At 42.8% G+C, this 14992-nt stretch overlaps 1 protein-coding gene across 1 annotated transcript in view; it reads right to left on the bottom strand.

Annotated features, from left to right (window-relative positions):
* LOC145359758 (serine/threonine-protein phosphatase 2A 65 kDa regulatory subunit A beta isoform) overlaps positions 1 to 6977 on the bottom strand; it is a 50517-nt gene extending 43540 nt beyond the window's left edge. The window contains exon 1 of the mRNA XM_080214523.1: positions 6845 to 6977. Coding sequence (XP_080070649.1) covers positions 6845 to 6931 — 87 coding nt within the window. The 5' untranslated portion in view covers positions 6932 to 6977. The remainder of the gene's footprint in view (positions 1 to 6844) is intronic.
* Positions 6978 to 14992: the final 8015 nt, after the last annotated feature.

The following is a 14992-nucleotide window of genomic DNA, read 5'->3' as shown; positions in this document are numbered from 1 at the left end:
AGAAGGATCTAGATAGGCTGGGTGAATGGGCCAGGAACTGGCAAATGGAATTTAATGTTGGCAAGTGTGAAGTTGTCCACTTTGGTAGGAATAATGGTAGGAAAGACTATTACTTACATGGCGAAAAACCGCAGCATGCAACGGTGCAGAGGGACCTCGGGGTCCTTGTGCATGAGTCACAAAAACCCAGCCTGCAGGTGCAGCAGGTGGTCAGGAAGGCGAATGGGATGCTAGCCTTCATAGCGAGGGGGATTGAATATAAAAGTAGGGAGGTCTTGCTGCAACTGTACAGGGCACTGGTGAGGCTGCAACTGGAGTACTGTGTGCAGTTTTGGTCGCCGCACTTACGCAAGGATATTTTGGCCTTGGAGGGAGCACAGAGGAAATTTACTAGGCTGATACCGGAGTTGAGGGGGTTGAACTATGAGGAGGCTGAATAAACTAGGCTTGTACTTATTAGAGTTTAGAAGAATGAGGGGAGATCTCATTGAGACATATATGATGATGAATGGGATGGATAGGATAGAGGTGGAGAGGCTCTTCCCACTCAGAAAGGACAGTAGGACTAGAGGGCACAACCTCAAGATAAGGGGGAGGGGGCAGTTTAGAACAGAGTTGAGGAGAAATTTCTTCACTCAAAGGGTGGTGAATCTCTGGAATTCTCTGCCCGTTGAAGTGGTGGAGGCTGCCTCGCTAAATATATTTAAGACGCGGGTAGATAGGTTTTTGATAGGCATGGGGATTAAGGGTTATGGGGAGAAGGCGGGAAAGTGGAACTGAGCCACGACAGATCAACCATGATCTTATTGAATGGCGGGGCAGGCTCAAAGGGCTAGATGGCCTACTCCTATTTCTTATGTTCTTATGCCAATCAAATGGGCTGCGACATCCTCAATGGTGTCAAGCCTCGAGTATTGTTAGAGCTGCACCCATCCCGGCGTGTGAAGATCATGCTTCATACTCCTGACTTGTCCCTTGTAGACAGTGTTCTGGGCTTTGAGGAATCAGATCAGTTTCTTGTCAATGGTAAGCCCCAGGATGCTAATATTGGGGGACTACTGGTGGCAATGCCACTGAGTGTCAAGAGGCAATGGTTAGATTTTCTCTTGTTGATTACAGTCAATTCCTGGCACCCATGCATCATAAGTGTCACCTGTCAACCCAGGCTTGGATATATGTCTTGCTGCATCTGGACATGGGTTTTTTCATTTACAGGTTTCACTTACTTAATTGGCTGTAAAGCACTGTTCTGATTTTGTGAGAAGTGCTATATAAATGTTTGTCTTTAACAGAGGTGGTGCCATAGTTGTATTATCATTGGATTAGTGATCCAGTGACCCAGGTAACACTAGAACTTGGGTTCAAGTCCCACCACAGCAGGTGGTGAGATTTGAATCCAATAAAAAAAATTCAGAATTAAAAGTCTAATGACGACCATGAAACCCATGATGTGGAGATGCCGGCGTTGTGATAAAGGAACAGCACTCCAAAAGCTCGTGATTCCAAATAAACCTATTAGACATTAACCTGGTGTTGACAGACTTCTTACTATGACCATGGAAACATTGTTGCTTGCTGTGAAAACACATTTTGTTCACAAATGTCCTTTAGGGAAGGAAATCAGCCATCTTCACCTGGTCTGGCTTACATATGACTCCAGACCCACAGCAACACCCTCTGAAATACCACTCAGTTTCTATGGCTATTAGAAATGGCAAAGCCAGTGATGCCCTCATCCTGTGAATTAATAAGAATGGAGAAAGTAGCAAAAGCCTTTATCAGACAACTATTTATACTGTAGTTCCATCACAACCCAAACCATGGTAACTCTCAACTTAACGATCCACAACTTCAAGTCAAATGCAGCAACATAAACAAGTGTACTTCCAACATGTTCTACAGCTGCACTAGAACATTTCAAAACACCAATAAGTATGGTGCACACATTTATGAGAAAATGGTTTTGTATCATTTAACTAACAAGCTTTTAACAAAACTCTCATTCATACCACCAAGATGACAAGAATGGTCAAGACACCGCCAAAGAAGAGCTCCAAGTTATTCAATCCTTGCCTTCCTAAAGGAATCGTTGCCACATAGTAACTCAATATGAAGGTTTGGGGGCTCACTGATCTTCAGTAAAACTTGGCTCTTTGCTCAAACTGGAGCTGCAAAGATTAATGGATGGCTATCTCCACAACATGAACCAATATCAGAGTTCTTGGATAACCAATACTACAAAAACTGCATCATCATGAGGCTTCTGACACTTCCAACTAGAGCTATCAGCTGCAGGATGCATTGAAACTTTCCAAAAATTACAACTCAATTCTTTTTTCTATATAAAAGACACAACTTTCAAAAATCAAAGCTCATTTCCACTGTTACCCCATCCCCATTTCTCATGTCCTTTTGACTTTCAACAACTCTTTCATCTTGTTCTTTACTCTTTCCATTTCAGTGAATCCTCCTGAGTGTTTTATTTAATCCCAAGCAATTGTAGTTTTATATAGTTCCACTCGTTTTTGCCTTGAATGCTCAGTTTCCTTCATTGAATGTTCGTGTTCCGTCTCTATCTTTTTTCCTTTCTCAGCCCCTGCTCAACTAAGCAGCTTCACAATTCCTCGAATGCCTAATGTTACTCACAACTGTTCTAACTTTGTTTTATATTTTCCGATTATCTCTAAAGGTTTTGCACCCATCTTTATTTTAGACTGATACAATAAGACAAGGAGTCCTCATTCCCAAAATCTGTCAGCTCTCTCTAGATCCTCATAACCATGCTCAATAAATAATGTGACATTGCAACGCCCTCGCTCCTTCGGTGCTAAACCTGAAATGAGGTTGCACCAGCAAGGATCCCATATTGATTACACATTGTGACAATATATTTGCCGCAAAAAGACAGTGCATTTTCCCAACTTCACATTTATTCATGGTGAATGAATTTTTGCTGCAGGGAATAGTAGTAATGTTGTCAATCTCAATGACAAATGCTGCACCTCCTCGGATACCCAGTCCAACAGATCACTGGACCTTACATTTTCTCCACAAGACTAACCTCTTCCTCTCTTGATATTCCTCCAACTCATTTGCTAACTCCAATGCTTGCAAAATTTGAAAACAGCTCGCTTGCTTTGGGTACAGCATTCCTCCCCTTGAAATCTGCCATCATTACCCACCTTCTCAAAAAAACCACCTATCTCCAATTTCTCTTTCCAAAGTCCTTGAACAAATCATCACCTCCCAAATCCATGTCCATCTTTCCCACAATTTCATGTTTCAGATTCTCCCCAATTAAATGTTCACCACAGTATCACAATGACCATTCTCAAAGACATAAATGACATCCATCCTCTGAGCTGCAACTGACAGCCGACAGTCCACTCTTATCCTTCTTGATTTGCCTGATCACAACATCTTTCTACAATCCCTCCCACTCCATTGTCCAGTTGGGTGAAATTGCCTTGCCTGCTTTATTCTTTTCCACAAAATTGTAGCCAGGAAATCACTTGCAAAGGGCTCTCTTCCTACTTCCTCACCATTACCTTTGCAACCTTCAGGAATCCAGCTGAGGCTCCCTGTACATCAAAAAATGCAATGCAATGTTCCACATGCATGTTGAACACTCAGCCCTATTGTTATCACTCACCACTGTCTTCGATTTGTCACAATGGGTAGAAATTCCCACCAACTAAATTTCATGCAAAATGGTGCCAATAGCTCTTATCCCCATCTCAAACCCTATTCTCTAGTCACCGACTCTCTCTTTCTCAAGAAACTTTCTGAAACGGTGTCAGGCCACTTTCAACCTTGGTGTTTGCTTTGATCCAGAAATGAATTAGTCCGTTCCATCACATGACTCCAATACTGCCTCTGCTTACCTGTTGAAACCTGAAATGAACTAATCTGTTCCATCACACGACTCCAATCCTGCCTCTGCTTACCTGCTGAAACCCCATGTCTTTATAATCTCTAGACTATACTACTGCATATTCTCCTGGCTGGCCTCCTGTCTTCCACCCTACATAAAATTGTGCTCATCCACAACACTGCTGACCGAGTTTTAACTTACAACAGGGCTATCCATCCATCAGTCCTGTGCTTGCTGACCTACTTGGCTTTCAGTTCAGCAACATCTCAACTTTCAAATTTTCATCCTTGTTTACAAATACCTGCACAGCCTTTTCCCTCCTCTCGTACTTCTCCAATTGTGGCATCTTTTCTGTTCCTGACATCAAGACTTTCATGATTGGCAGCCATGCCTTCAGCCACCTCGGCCCTTAGTTCTGGAAATAATTCCCTAAACATTTTCACCTCTACATTTCTAGTCTCCCTTCAGATGCTCTTTAAAATCTATCACTTTGACAAAGGCCATCTGTCCTTAAAATCTAGCACTTTGACAGGCCATCTGTCCTGCTGTCTCCCACAATGGATTGATGTCAAACTTTTCTTGATAATGCTCTTGTGAAGCAACTTGACTTGTTTTGCTAAGGCAAAGGCACTATACAAATACAAAACATTACTTCCCAGCACAAGGATCATACTTGGCCCTCTCCTATTTCTCATCTACACGCTGCTATTTAGTGATGTCATGCAAAAACACAACACTAAGTAACACATGAATGCGGTCAATACCATGACTTTCAACCCCACTGTGGCTTGTCAATCAAACTGAAAACACATCTTGATCTGGATGAACAGCCACTTGCTCCAAATACTGGGAAGGCCTGAGGCTCTGAAGTTGCCTCCCTAAATCTCTCTACCACTCAACCTCTCTTTTCTCTTCAGACGTATTCTTTAGCCAAGCTTTCACAAAAATTCTCATACAATGAATTATTTGTCATGTTGATGTAAACAGCAGTCATAGGATGGTTAAGCAGCCTGTCACATCTCTGCCACTCTCTGCAGGATCAATTCACCCGGAGTCACTCCTCTACCCCCCACCCTCCCACAGCACTGCAATTATTTTCTCTTCAAAATATTTGTTCTACAAATAGCAATAAAATTATTTTAAGTTTTTCATATTAGTTGAGGGAAGGCTGCTGATTTGGAAACCAAGGTGTACTAATCTTTGAAAGAGTGAAACTCCCAGCTTTTTTGGGTTGATGTCATTGGATCGTCAACATTCATCTGAAGACCAGGCCTCACTTAATTTGAAGGCCAAGCCATTAGACAAGGCAGCAGTCCCTTGCTAATATAACAAAATCTCAATCTACATTAAAATAGGTACATGAACAGAGAGCGACGTTCTTAGGATTCACACATAGATGGATTCATTTACATGCAGGTGGCAGAACATGTTGATAACGTCATTAGAAAAAAATACACGGTCCTTGGCTTGATAAAGAGACACAGTACAAAACCAAAAGAGCCTTTGATACATCTATAAACAAATTCCTGGTTGGACCTCAGCTGGAGTAGTATTCAATTTTGAATATCACACTTAGGAAGGACATCAAGGCCTTTGGAGCGAATACCAATTTACCAAAATACAACAGGAATGATGGTTTTGGGTTTGTGCAGAAAGTGGAGACACTGCGATTGCTCTTAGAAGATTAAAAGGACACGTGGAGGTGTTCAAAACGACAAAGGGTTTTCAGAGAATAAATAAGGAGAAACTATTTCTAGTGACAGAAGGTGAAATAGAGATAAGATAATTAACAAAATATCCAGAGGGGAGACAAGGAGAATATATTTTCATGCAGTGAGTCATGATCTAGAACGCAGTCTAAAGTTTATGAATTACTGTTACAAATAGGCTTACTTTTTTAATACGATAGTTTATTTATTAGTGTCACAAGTAGGCTCACATTAACACTGCAATGAAGTCACTATGAAAAATCCCATAGTCGCCACACTCCGGCACCTGTTCAGTTACACAGAGAGAATTTAGCATGGCCAATGCATCTAATCAGCACATCTTTCAGACTTTAGGAGGAAACCCACACAGACATAGGGAGAACATGCAGACTCAACACAGGCAGTGACCCAAGCCAGGAATCAAACCCAGGTCCCTGGCACTGTGAAACAACAGTGCTAATCACTGTGCCACCATCTAAAGTGATGGTGGAAAGAGATGCAATATTTTCAAAGAGACTTAGGTAAACATTTGGAAACACTTGGCACAGAAAATTTAGTATGCATGATCTGCACTAGTATTCTAGGGAATTGGAGCTCAAGCTCCATCATGGCAGTTTGGGAACTAGAAATTCTGTTTAAAAGCTAAAGAAAAAACCCAGAACTAAAAAATTGACATCAGTCATAGCAAACCATTAAGCTGATTACATTAAAGGCCCAACTAATTTACTAATACTATTTACGGGACGAAACTTGCCATTCATTCCCAGAACAGTCCATACATGACTCCAAAATAAGTGAATCTTAAATTTCCCTCTCAACTGGCCCAGCAAGCCATTCAATTATATCAAACTACGACCCAGCAGCTCAAGCAGCCGAACCTTCTCAAGGCCACTAAGGATGGGGTCAACGCGAGCCACACACCCAGAATGAATTGCAAACAAATTGACTCTTCTTGCTTCAGAAGAGCGGAATTTCTGCAGAAAAAATGTGGTATAAAAAGAGCAGAAGGCAGCTATTCAGTACTTTATTGAAATGGGTTTATTATTATTACAATTCTTCGCAGTTTGGAAGCTCAATCTTTTGTAAATATGGCCTATTCACCGTGTGAGGTCCACACAGAGATGCTAATAGCACTGGGCCTCAGTCCCAGAGCTGGGGCCTCAGTTCCAAGGCCGGACCTCAGTTACATAGCTGCCTCTCCCTCAGCCCCATAGCCCAGCCCCAGGACAAAGACAATCCCGCTTCGCTTCTCTCAACCCACCTGCACATCTTCGTTCCGCAGCTCGTCTATCAGGACGGCGATCGGGTACAGGGAATCATCGCCATCAGCTACCTCAGCCGCCGCCATCTTAGCCCGCTGCCTACCGGTATACGGGGTCTACCCGGGCGACGGCAGGAGCGGAAGTCGCCCCCGCTCCTAGTGGCCGAGGGAGCGTCGCGCGTGCGCATTGCGCAGTGAGGCAGTGAGGCGGGACGCCATCTTTGGTACAGGCAAGGGAACAGACTGGCAAAGTTGTACTAGTGCTGGCTACCCCCATGACTTGCCTGGGCTTGCAACAACTAACTTACTGTCCTGTTTGGGGAAAATACATATCTCTTTGACCTATGTTTCATGCTATCTCCACTCATATTGCCTGCACCTTTAAGAATTGATTGGCAGTAAAGATTCGCACTCTAATCAGTATTCTGTAAGAACATAAGAAATAGGAGTAGGAGTAGGCCACCTAGCCCCTCGAGCCTGCCCCGCCATTCAATAAGATCATGGCTGATCTGTCGTGTCTCAGTTCCACATTCCCGCCCTCTCCCCATAACCCTTAATCCCCTTGCCTATCAAAAACCTATCAACACGCGTCTTAAATAGATTTAGCGAGGCAGCCTCCACCACTTCGACGGGCAGAGAATTCCAGAGATTCACCACCCTTTGAGTGAAGAAGTTCCTCCTCAACTCTGTTCTAAACCGCCCCCCCTTTATCTTGAGGCTGTGCCCTCTAGTCCTACTGTCCTTTCTGAGCGGGAAGAGCCTCTCCACCTCACTAAACTGAGTGTGTGCCTTTATGTGCCCAGTTCGTGATCAGAATTCCCCGTTCACCTGACGAAGGGGCAAAGCCCCGAAAGCTAGTGACGTTTGCTACCAAATAAACCTGTTGGACTTTAACCTGGTGTTGTGAGACCTCTTGCTGGCTAGAAGGGCAGAGATTCCTCTCAGTCCCTTTGTCCAGGTGGCGGGTGGCGAAGTACTGAGTGACTAAGTTTGAAGGAATTAGCTTGTCATTCATGATGATCCAAGTCATCCTTTCCTTCTCCCCTACGTACTCGATGAATGTCATGATGTGGAGATGCCGGCATTGGACTGGGGTGGGCACAGTAAGAAGTATCCTAATTTTGTGAGACTTCTTACTATACTCTATGAATGGTATGCTTTGTCTGTATAGCGCGCAAGAAACAATACTTTTCACTGTATCCCAACACGTCTGCCTACAATAAATCAAATCAAATAAGTGCGCTCCATGAAACGAAAACAGAAAATGTTGGAAAATATCAACAGGTCTGACAGCATCTGCTAAGAAAGAGTAGAGCCAATGTTTCAAGTCTGAAAGACCCTTCATCAGAGCTGACATGTTACATCCAGACAGTGCAGACAAGGGTCATTCGGCCCATAGAGTCTGCACCAACCCTCTGACAAAGTATCTTATCCAGGTCCATTCCTTGCCCTCTCCTTATAACTCCATACAGTTATCCCACTAACCCCCCCCAACCTAATCTTCAGCATTGAAGGGCAATTTAGCATGGCCAATCTACCCAACCTGCACATTTTTGGAGTGTGGGAGAAAATCATCTGGCAGAAACCCATACAGACACAGGGAGAATGTGCATACTCCGCACAGAAAGTCACCTAAGGCTGGAATGGAGCCCAGGTCCCTGTGAGACAGCAATGCTAACCTCTGTGCCATTGTTCCACCCCACAATAGAAGACCCACAAATGAAGACAATAGAAAAAGCCCTCCATGTTTTATCAGCAGAATTTCAATGCTGATGTGATGCAAAGTATATAGGCCATAAGTCCTAACAACTAATGGATCATATCAAACTGATCAGCCCTTTGGCTGTTCAAAACATGCAAACTACTGACCGTATCCAACCAACCGATGCTGAAGAACTCAAAACATTGCGCTCAACATTAGATGTGATTGCCTGATTGTTTAGCAGGTGTTGTCCAATCCTGATTGTGATAAGAATTACACTAACAACCAATTTAAGATTATCAGTTGGACTCACAGCGTGGTTGACTTGCACGCAGTAGAAGATTCACACATGGACTCTGGTCCTCTGCAAACGTGAAGAGTGCGTCTCATTTTAAACTAAACAAAAACTGGGGGAAGTCATTCCCTGCTTCATTTCCAAAACCTTGACAATAAGGGTCAACTTGCCCAGTTTCAATTTAAACAAAAGCTTAGAAGTTAACTATTCCCTAGTGTATCATCCATGGCAGCGCCTCTATCAATGGAGTCCACTTACCAACCAGTCCGCTGTTTTTTCTCATGCAGTTTAAGCTGTTGTTCCCGTTACAATTGATATTCTTCGAATCTGTCCAGAAATACTTCATGCACAATAAAATAGTTTTACAAAGTTGTGAGTCTAGATATGCAGGCAATCTTGCCATTTTTCTGTCTCCAACTAGGGTGAGGAACAACCATATAAAAATTGCCAATAATATTAATGAGAGGTCTCCTGAAATAGTCTTACTTCAGGGGTTGGAGAGGAATGGGTTAAATGTTTCCCCCAAGTTGACCTGGAATTTTACAACTATTTTTCTGTCTCTCCAAAGGGATTATATGGCTTCTGGTTGGAGTGGGGAATATCTTTTCTAGTTCTATTTTTCTTATTCTATTTTTCACATGCATGACATTTAATTTACACGTAATAAAGCATAAACAAGAATGAGATAAATGTCTGGTGAATCTATTTTGAATTGCATTGAATAAGAGGTAGATATTGACAAAAAGAAAACATTTTAATTATAGATTAAAATAAAGATGGGGCTTAAAAATATACATACATTGGTGATACCAGAACAGCATTTGTGGGAGACCTAATGATTTCATAGAATAGGTTTCATAGATTTCATAGGATCCCTGCAGTGCAGAAGGAGGCCATTCAGCCCATTGAGTCTGCATTGACTCTCCAAAGGACCAAAAGCCCGCACCCCCGCCCCGCCACATGCTAACCCCGTAACCCTGCATACTTATCGTGGCTAATCCACCACCATACACCTCTTTGAACACCAACGGGCAATTTAGCTTGACCAATCCACCTAACACGCATATCTTTGGATTGGATGGAGAATGAATCTTCAGATATTTTACCTCTTCCTATAAAGCTAATGTTCTATCATCTTCTAATATTCTGACATTATCCCATTACAGCATTGAGCACAAATCATTGAAGGTAGCAAAGCAAGTTGAGAGAGCAGTTAGTAAGACATTGGGGGTGCTGGGCTTTATGAATAGGAGCATGGAGTACAAAGGCAATTGAGTTATGATGAACCTGTACAAAACACTAGTTTGGCTTCAACTGGAGTATTGTGTCCAGTTTGGAACATTACACTTGAGGAGTAGAAGGCATTAGAGAGACTGCAGAAAAGTATTCATGAGTATGGTTTCAGGGAAGAGTAAATTCAGCTACGTGGGCAGATTAAAGAACCTCAGGATGTTCTCTTCGGAGAAGTGAAGATTGAAGGGAGGTTTGATGGAGATGTTAAAAATCATGAGTGTTCTCGAATGAGTGGATAGGGAGAAACTGTTCTCACTGATAGAAGAATCAAGAACCAGAGGCCAATTTAAGGTGATTATCAACAACACAACAGTGATGTGAGGGAACTTACTTTGACGCAGGCATTGGTTAGCATTTTGAATGCATGACTTAATAGTGTGATGGAGGCAGATTCAATAGTAGGTCTCCAAAAGAAAATTTGACAATTATCTGAAGATAAAATGTCTGGGGGGAGAAGGCTTTGGAGAAAAGGACGAAATGAATCGCTCTTGCAGAGAGGTGGCATTCCCATGACAGGCCAAATGGTCTTTTTTGTGCAATGACCCTTCAATGATTGTCCTCCAGATACTGTTCGCATTGACAGAGGCAGGTTTCTGGAGTAGGGATGTAGAGTTTTGGATGTAAAATTCGGCATTGCTCACAAGCGGTGGAGTTCTAACTCAAATAGGCAGGGCGTATGCCTGGGTAAGATACTCTTTCAGAGAGTCAGTGTACTCTCAATGGGACTGAATGGCCTCAATCTGCACTGCAGGCATTCTTTGGTTCAATGGTTTTCACCCGACGCCAACTCACCAATCATTGCTGGTCAAAGCTCACTCTTTAATGATTCTAAACTGAGTACAACCAGCACAGCAGAAATCAATTTAATACGTAGCCACATGAAACAATACAAAATAAACTTTAGACAAGAGTAATGAGTAGCTGTGACATTTCGCAAAGCAGTAATCTAATCCAGAATTTCAGATGTCATCACTAAGGCCAAGAATAGCCGTATAATTTTGTGATGATCACTGTCCTGTGTTGCATTGGTTCATGCAAATTTAAACTATCACTGGGGATAATTTTAATCTAACTCATTGGGTGGAACATCAGTTTTTCCAATCCACCCAATATCACACTGCTGACTTCAATGGATAATGAATATGGGCAGGATTTAAAACCAATTACATCCAATGTTGTCTGTTTCCAATGGGATGGGTTAGGTTAATATTTCCTTCTATCAACGCTTTTGGTATGAGATGATTATCACACTAGAGATTAGCATTTGTAATGTCACTAACAATAATAATGTGCACTAGCACAGCACCTTTTCCTGAATCACAATAGTGTCACAGCACAGAAAGAGACGATTTTGCCCATTGAGTTTGCCCCACCTCTACAAATGAGCAATTACATAGGGCCTGTCCCCTGCCTTCTTCTATAACCCTGTACATTCTTCCTTTTCTGATACCAATCCCAGTTCTTCCTCATGTTGCCATTGCCTCTTTTGCAAATTACCTAAAATACATGCCCTCACATTTTCGATCCTTCCAACAGTGGGGACAGTTTTTCCTATTCTGTTCAGATCCCTCAAGGTTTTGAATTCGCTATTAAATCTCCTCTGAGCCCTCTCTTCACCAAGGCCAACAGTCCCCACTTCTCCAATCTATCTACATAACTGAAGTTCCTCATCATACAATCCATACAGTGCATAAGGAGGCCATTCAGCCCATTGTGTCTGCACCAACTATCTGACAGAGCATCTTACCAAGGCCTACCCCCTGCCCTATCCCTGTTATACACTAATCCCCCTAGCCTACACGTCTTTGGACACTAAGGGACAATTTAGCATGGCCAATGTGCTAACCTGCACATCTCTGGAGCCATCTGGCATCTTTTCTACATTCTCTCGAATGCCAGTTGAGGCCCAAGTAATTTTTTTTTACACAGGTTTAACATAGCCACTTTGCTCTCGCGCTCTATGCCTTTATTAATAAAGCCTGGGGTATTGTATGCTTTATTAACCACTCTCACAACCTGCCCTGCCACCCTCAATAACTTACACACATATACACCCAGATCCCTCTGCTCCTGCACCCCTTTAAAATTGTAACCTTTATTTTCTAGTGTCTCTCCATGTTCTTCCTACCTAAATGAATTGCTTCACACTTTAGGGCATTGAACTTCATTTGCCACTTGCACACTCATTTCATCAACTTGTCAATGTTCTTTTCAAGTTCTCTACACTAATCTCCTCACGGTTCACAACGTCTCCAAATTCCATATCATCAGCAAGTTTTAAAACTGTGCCTGCACACCAAGGTCATGCATCAGGAAGAGTCACAACATTGACCCTTCAAGTAATATAATCGAACATAGTAAAACATCCCACAGCTCATCATTGCATATCTACCAGGAAATAATCTGAATTTCCAGGTTCTGGTCAGCGTTTCTCAGCTGCTAAGAATACAGAGTAAGAACTGAAAATTTTACGAAATTCATGTATCCAGATGTGCTCCTGCTCTTTTGTGGTTTTCAGACTCGTCTTAGAATCACAGAATAGAATCCCTACTGTGTAGAAGGAGGCCATTCGGCCCATCAAGTCTCCACCAACCGCAATTCCACCCAAGCCCTATTCCCGTAAACCCAAATATTTACCCAACTAATCCCCCTGACGCCAGCGTCAATTTAGCATGGCCAATCAACCTAAATCGCACATCTTTGGTCTGTGAGAGGAAGTCGGAGTACCCAAAGGAAACACACACAGACACAGGGAAAATGTGCAAACTCCACACAGACAGTGACTCAAGGTCAGAAGTGAACCCAGATCCTAGCACTGTGAGGCAGCAGTGCTAACCACTTAGCCACTGTGCCACTCTGTGTCATCTTTGAGACTGGTTTAAGTGGAGTTGTCAAAAAGAAGCTACAGTTTCACATATATAATTTGCTGGATTGAAAAGAGGCCTTGACGTCACTTTCTGTTCATTTAGGATGGAATTTTACTGAGAGGTTCATTTCCTGAAAAGGCAAAGCAAAGTTTAACAACTGGAAAACACTCGGTGGAATTTTACAACCTCACTGCACCCCTTTTACAGCAGAAAAATGTCATAAAATTGGGCATAAAGGGGCCAGTGGAAATGGTGCTCCTTTTTGGCACCCATTCCCATCTTACCATGGAAAAAAAACTCGACACGTTCAAGACCACGCCCAAAACAGGCAAGATGTCAACTTACATGTTTTTGCACGTATCGTAACGTCATTAGCGAGCTTCACTCCCAATCGTTCCGTCTCACCTATATTTACGATCTTGTTTGCCACAAAGGGGTTGTTCGGGAAAACACCTCATCTATAAAAGTCAGATTCTGGCACTTAATTAGTGAGGGTGAGCGAGGAGATAAGTCTTTGAGCCCATTGGACATTTTTATTTCACATATTTTGAATCTTCTTCGGCAAATAACTTTCGTTGAAATTTTTATGAAAATGGGGTAGCGCGATGGCATGGTAATGAGCACTGCTGTCTCATAGCTCCAGGGACCTGGGTTCAATTCCAGCTTCAGGTCACTGTCTGTTCACACGTTCTGCTGTTTGCACGTTCTCCCCATGTCTGCGCGGGTGCTCAGGTTTCCTCCCACAGTCTAATGATATGTAGATTAGGTGGTTTGGCCATGCTAAATTGCTCCTCAGTTTGTGTGTGAATGTGAGTGTGTGCCCTATAAAAGGACTGACATTCTGTCCTGAGTAAAACGCCAGGGGCAGAACTTTCCTGTCCCGCCTGCCATGGGAATTGCAGCAGGCGGGACAGGGCCATGCAAAGATTGGATTTTCCGTTCTTGGGGTGAGCGCAGCCGGAAGATCCCATCCAATGACTGTCAGGATAGGGTCCAACTCTCCATGACCTTGAGTTGAATAAAGTAAGAAGTCTCACAACACCAGGTTAAAATCCAACAGGCTTGTTTGGAATCACAAGCTTTTGGAGTGCTGCTCCTTCACCAGGTGAGTGAGGAAGGAACAGCGCTCCAAAAGCTCATGATTCCAAACAAACCTATTAGACTTTAACCTGGTGTTGTAAGACTTCTTACTGTGCCCACTTTAGTCCAGCATCTCCACATCATGTCTACCACCAACAGTGCAAACTGCCAGCTCAAAGTGGAGAGGATCTCCAAGAAGATCGCGCATATCAACACAGACATGCAAGGAAGCCGATACGACCCTGAAAGGACTATAGATCACAAACCCGTTCATTTTGACACTCACCTAATGAAGGAGCAGTGCTCCGAAAGCTTATGACACCAAACAAACGTGATGGACTTTAACTTGGTGTTGTGAAACTTCTTACTGTGCCCACCCCAGTCTAACACAGCATTTCCACATCCTGAATTGGAGTAAGCGGTTAAATGAAAGAGAAATTTTATAAAAATAAATTTTAATAAGATGATGTTTTATCTTCCTCTTAAATGTCATCTTGACTCAGTAGTGATAGTCTCACGGTCTCAGCTCCACATCAGAACATCCAGACTACATCCTACCATAGGCTGGCACCCCTGGGTAAGACAGAGATCATTCCAGAGTTATAGGCGTTGTCAGTGATGTAACATCATTGAATATGTAATCGTAAATGATCTCTGAGCGTGGTATATGAGCTTCGGGAAGATATGTTTCAATAGGGCAGGATGTAAGAGTCACACTTTAAGAATTCGGTAACAGCCTTTCTCTGCAGAGATGGCTCTTTCTGAGAGTTTATGTCTCTCGTTGCAATGATATTAAAGTCTGCTGTAATTCTGCATCCAGTCAGGGTCTCGTTGAAGTTTCTTTATTTCTCTAGGCTGCCCTCAATTCAGCAAGTAGAAGCCCACTCAAAATTATAGACAGGAATAGATTT

The sequence above is a fragment of the Carcharhinus amblyrhynchos genome, chromosome 29, assembly GCF_965287045.1.
Source record: "Carcharhinus amblyrhynchos chromosome 29, sCarAmb.v2.hapA, whole genome shotgun sequence".
NCBI lineage: Eukaryota > Metazoa > Chordata > Chondrichthyes > Carcharhiniformes > Carcharhinidae > Carcharhinus > Carcharhinus amblyrhynchos.
Note: the sequence above shows the minus strand (reverse complement) of the source record. Positions and strands in the feature narration are given on the sequence as shown.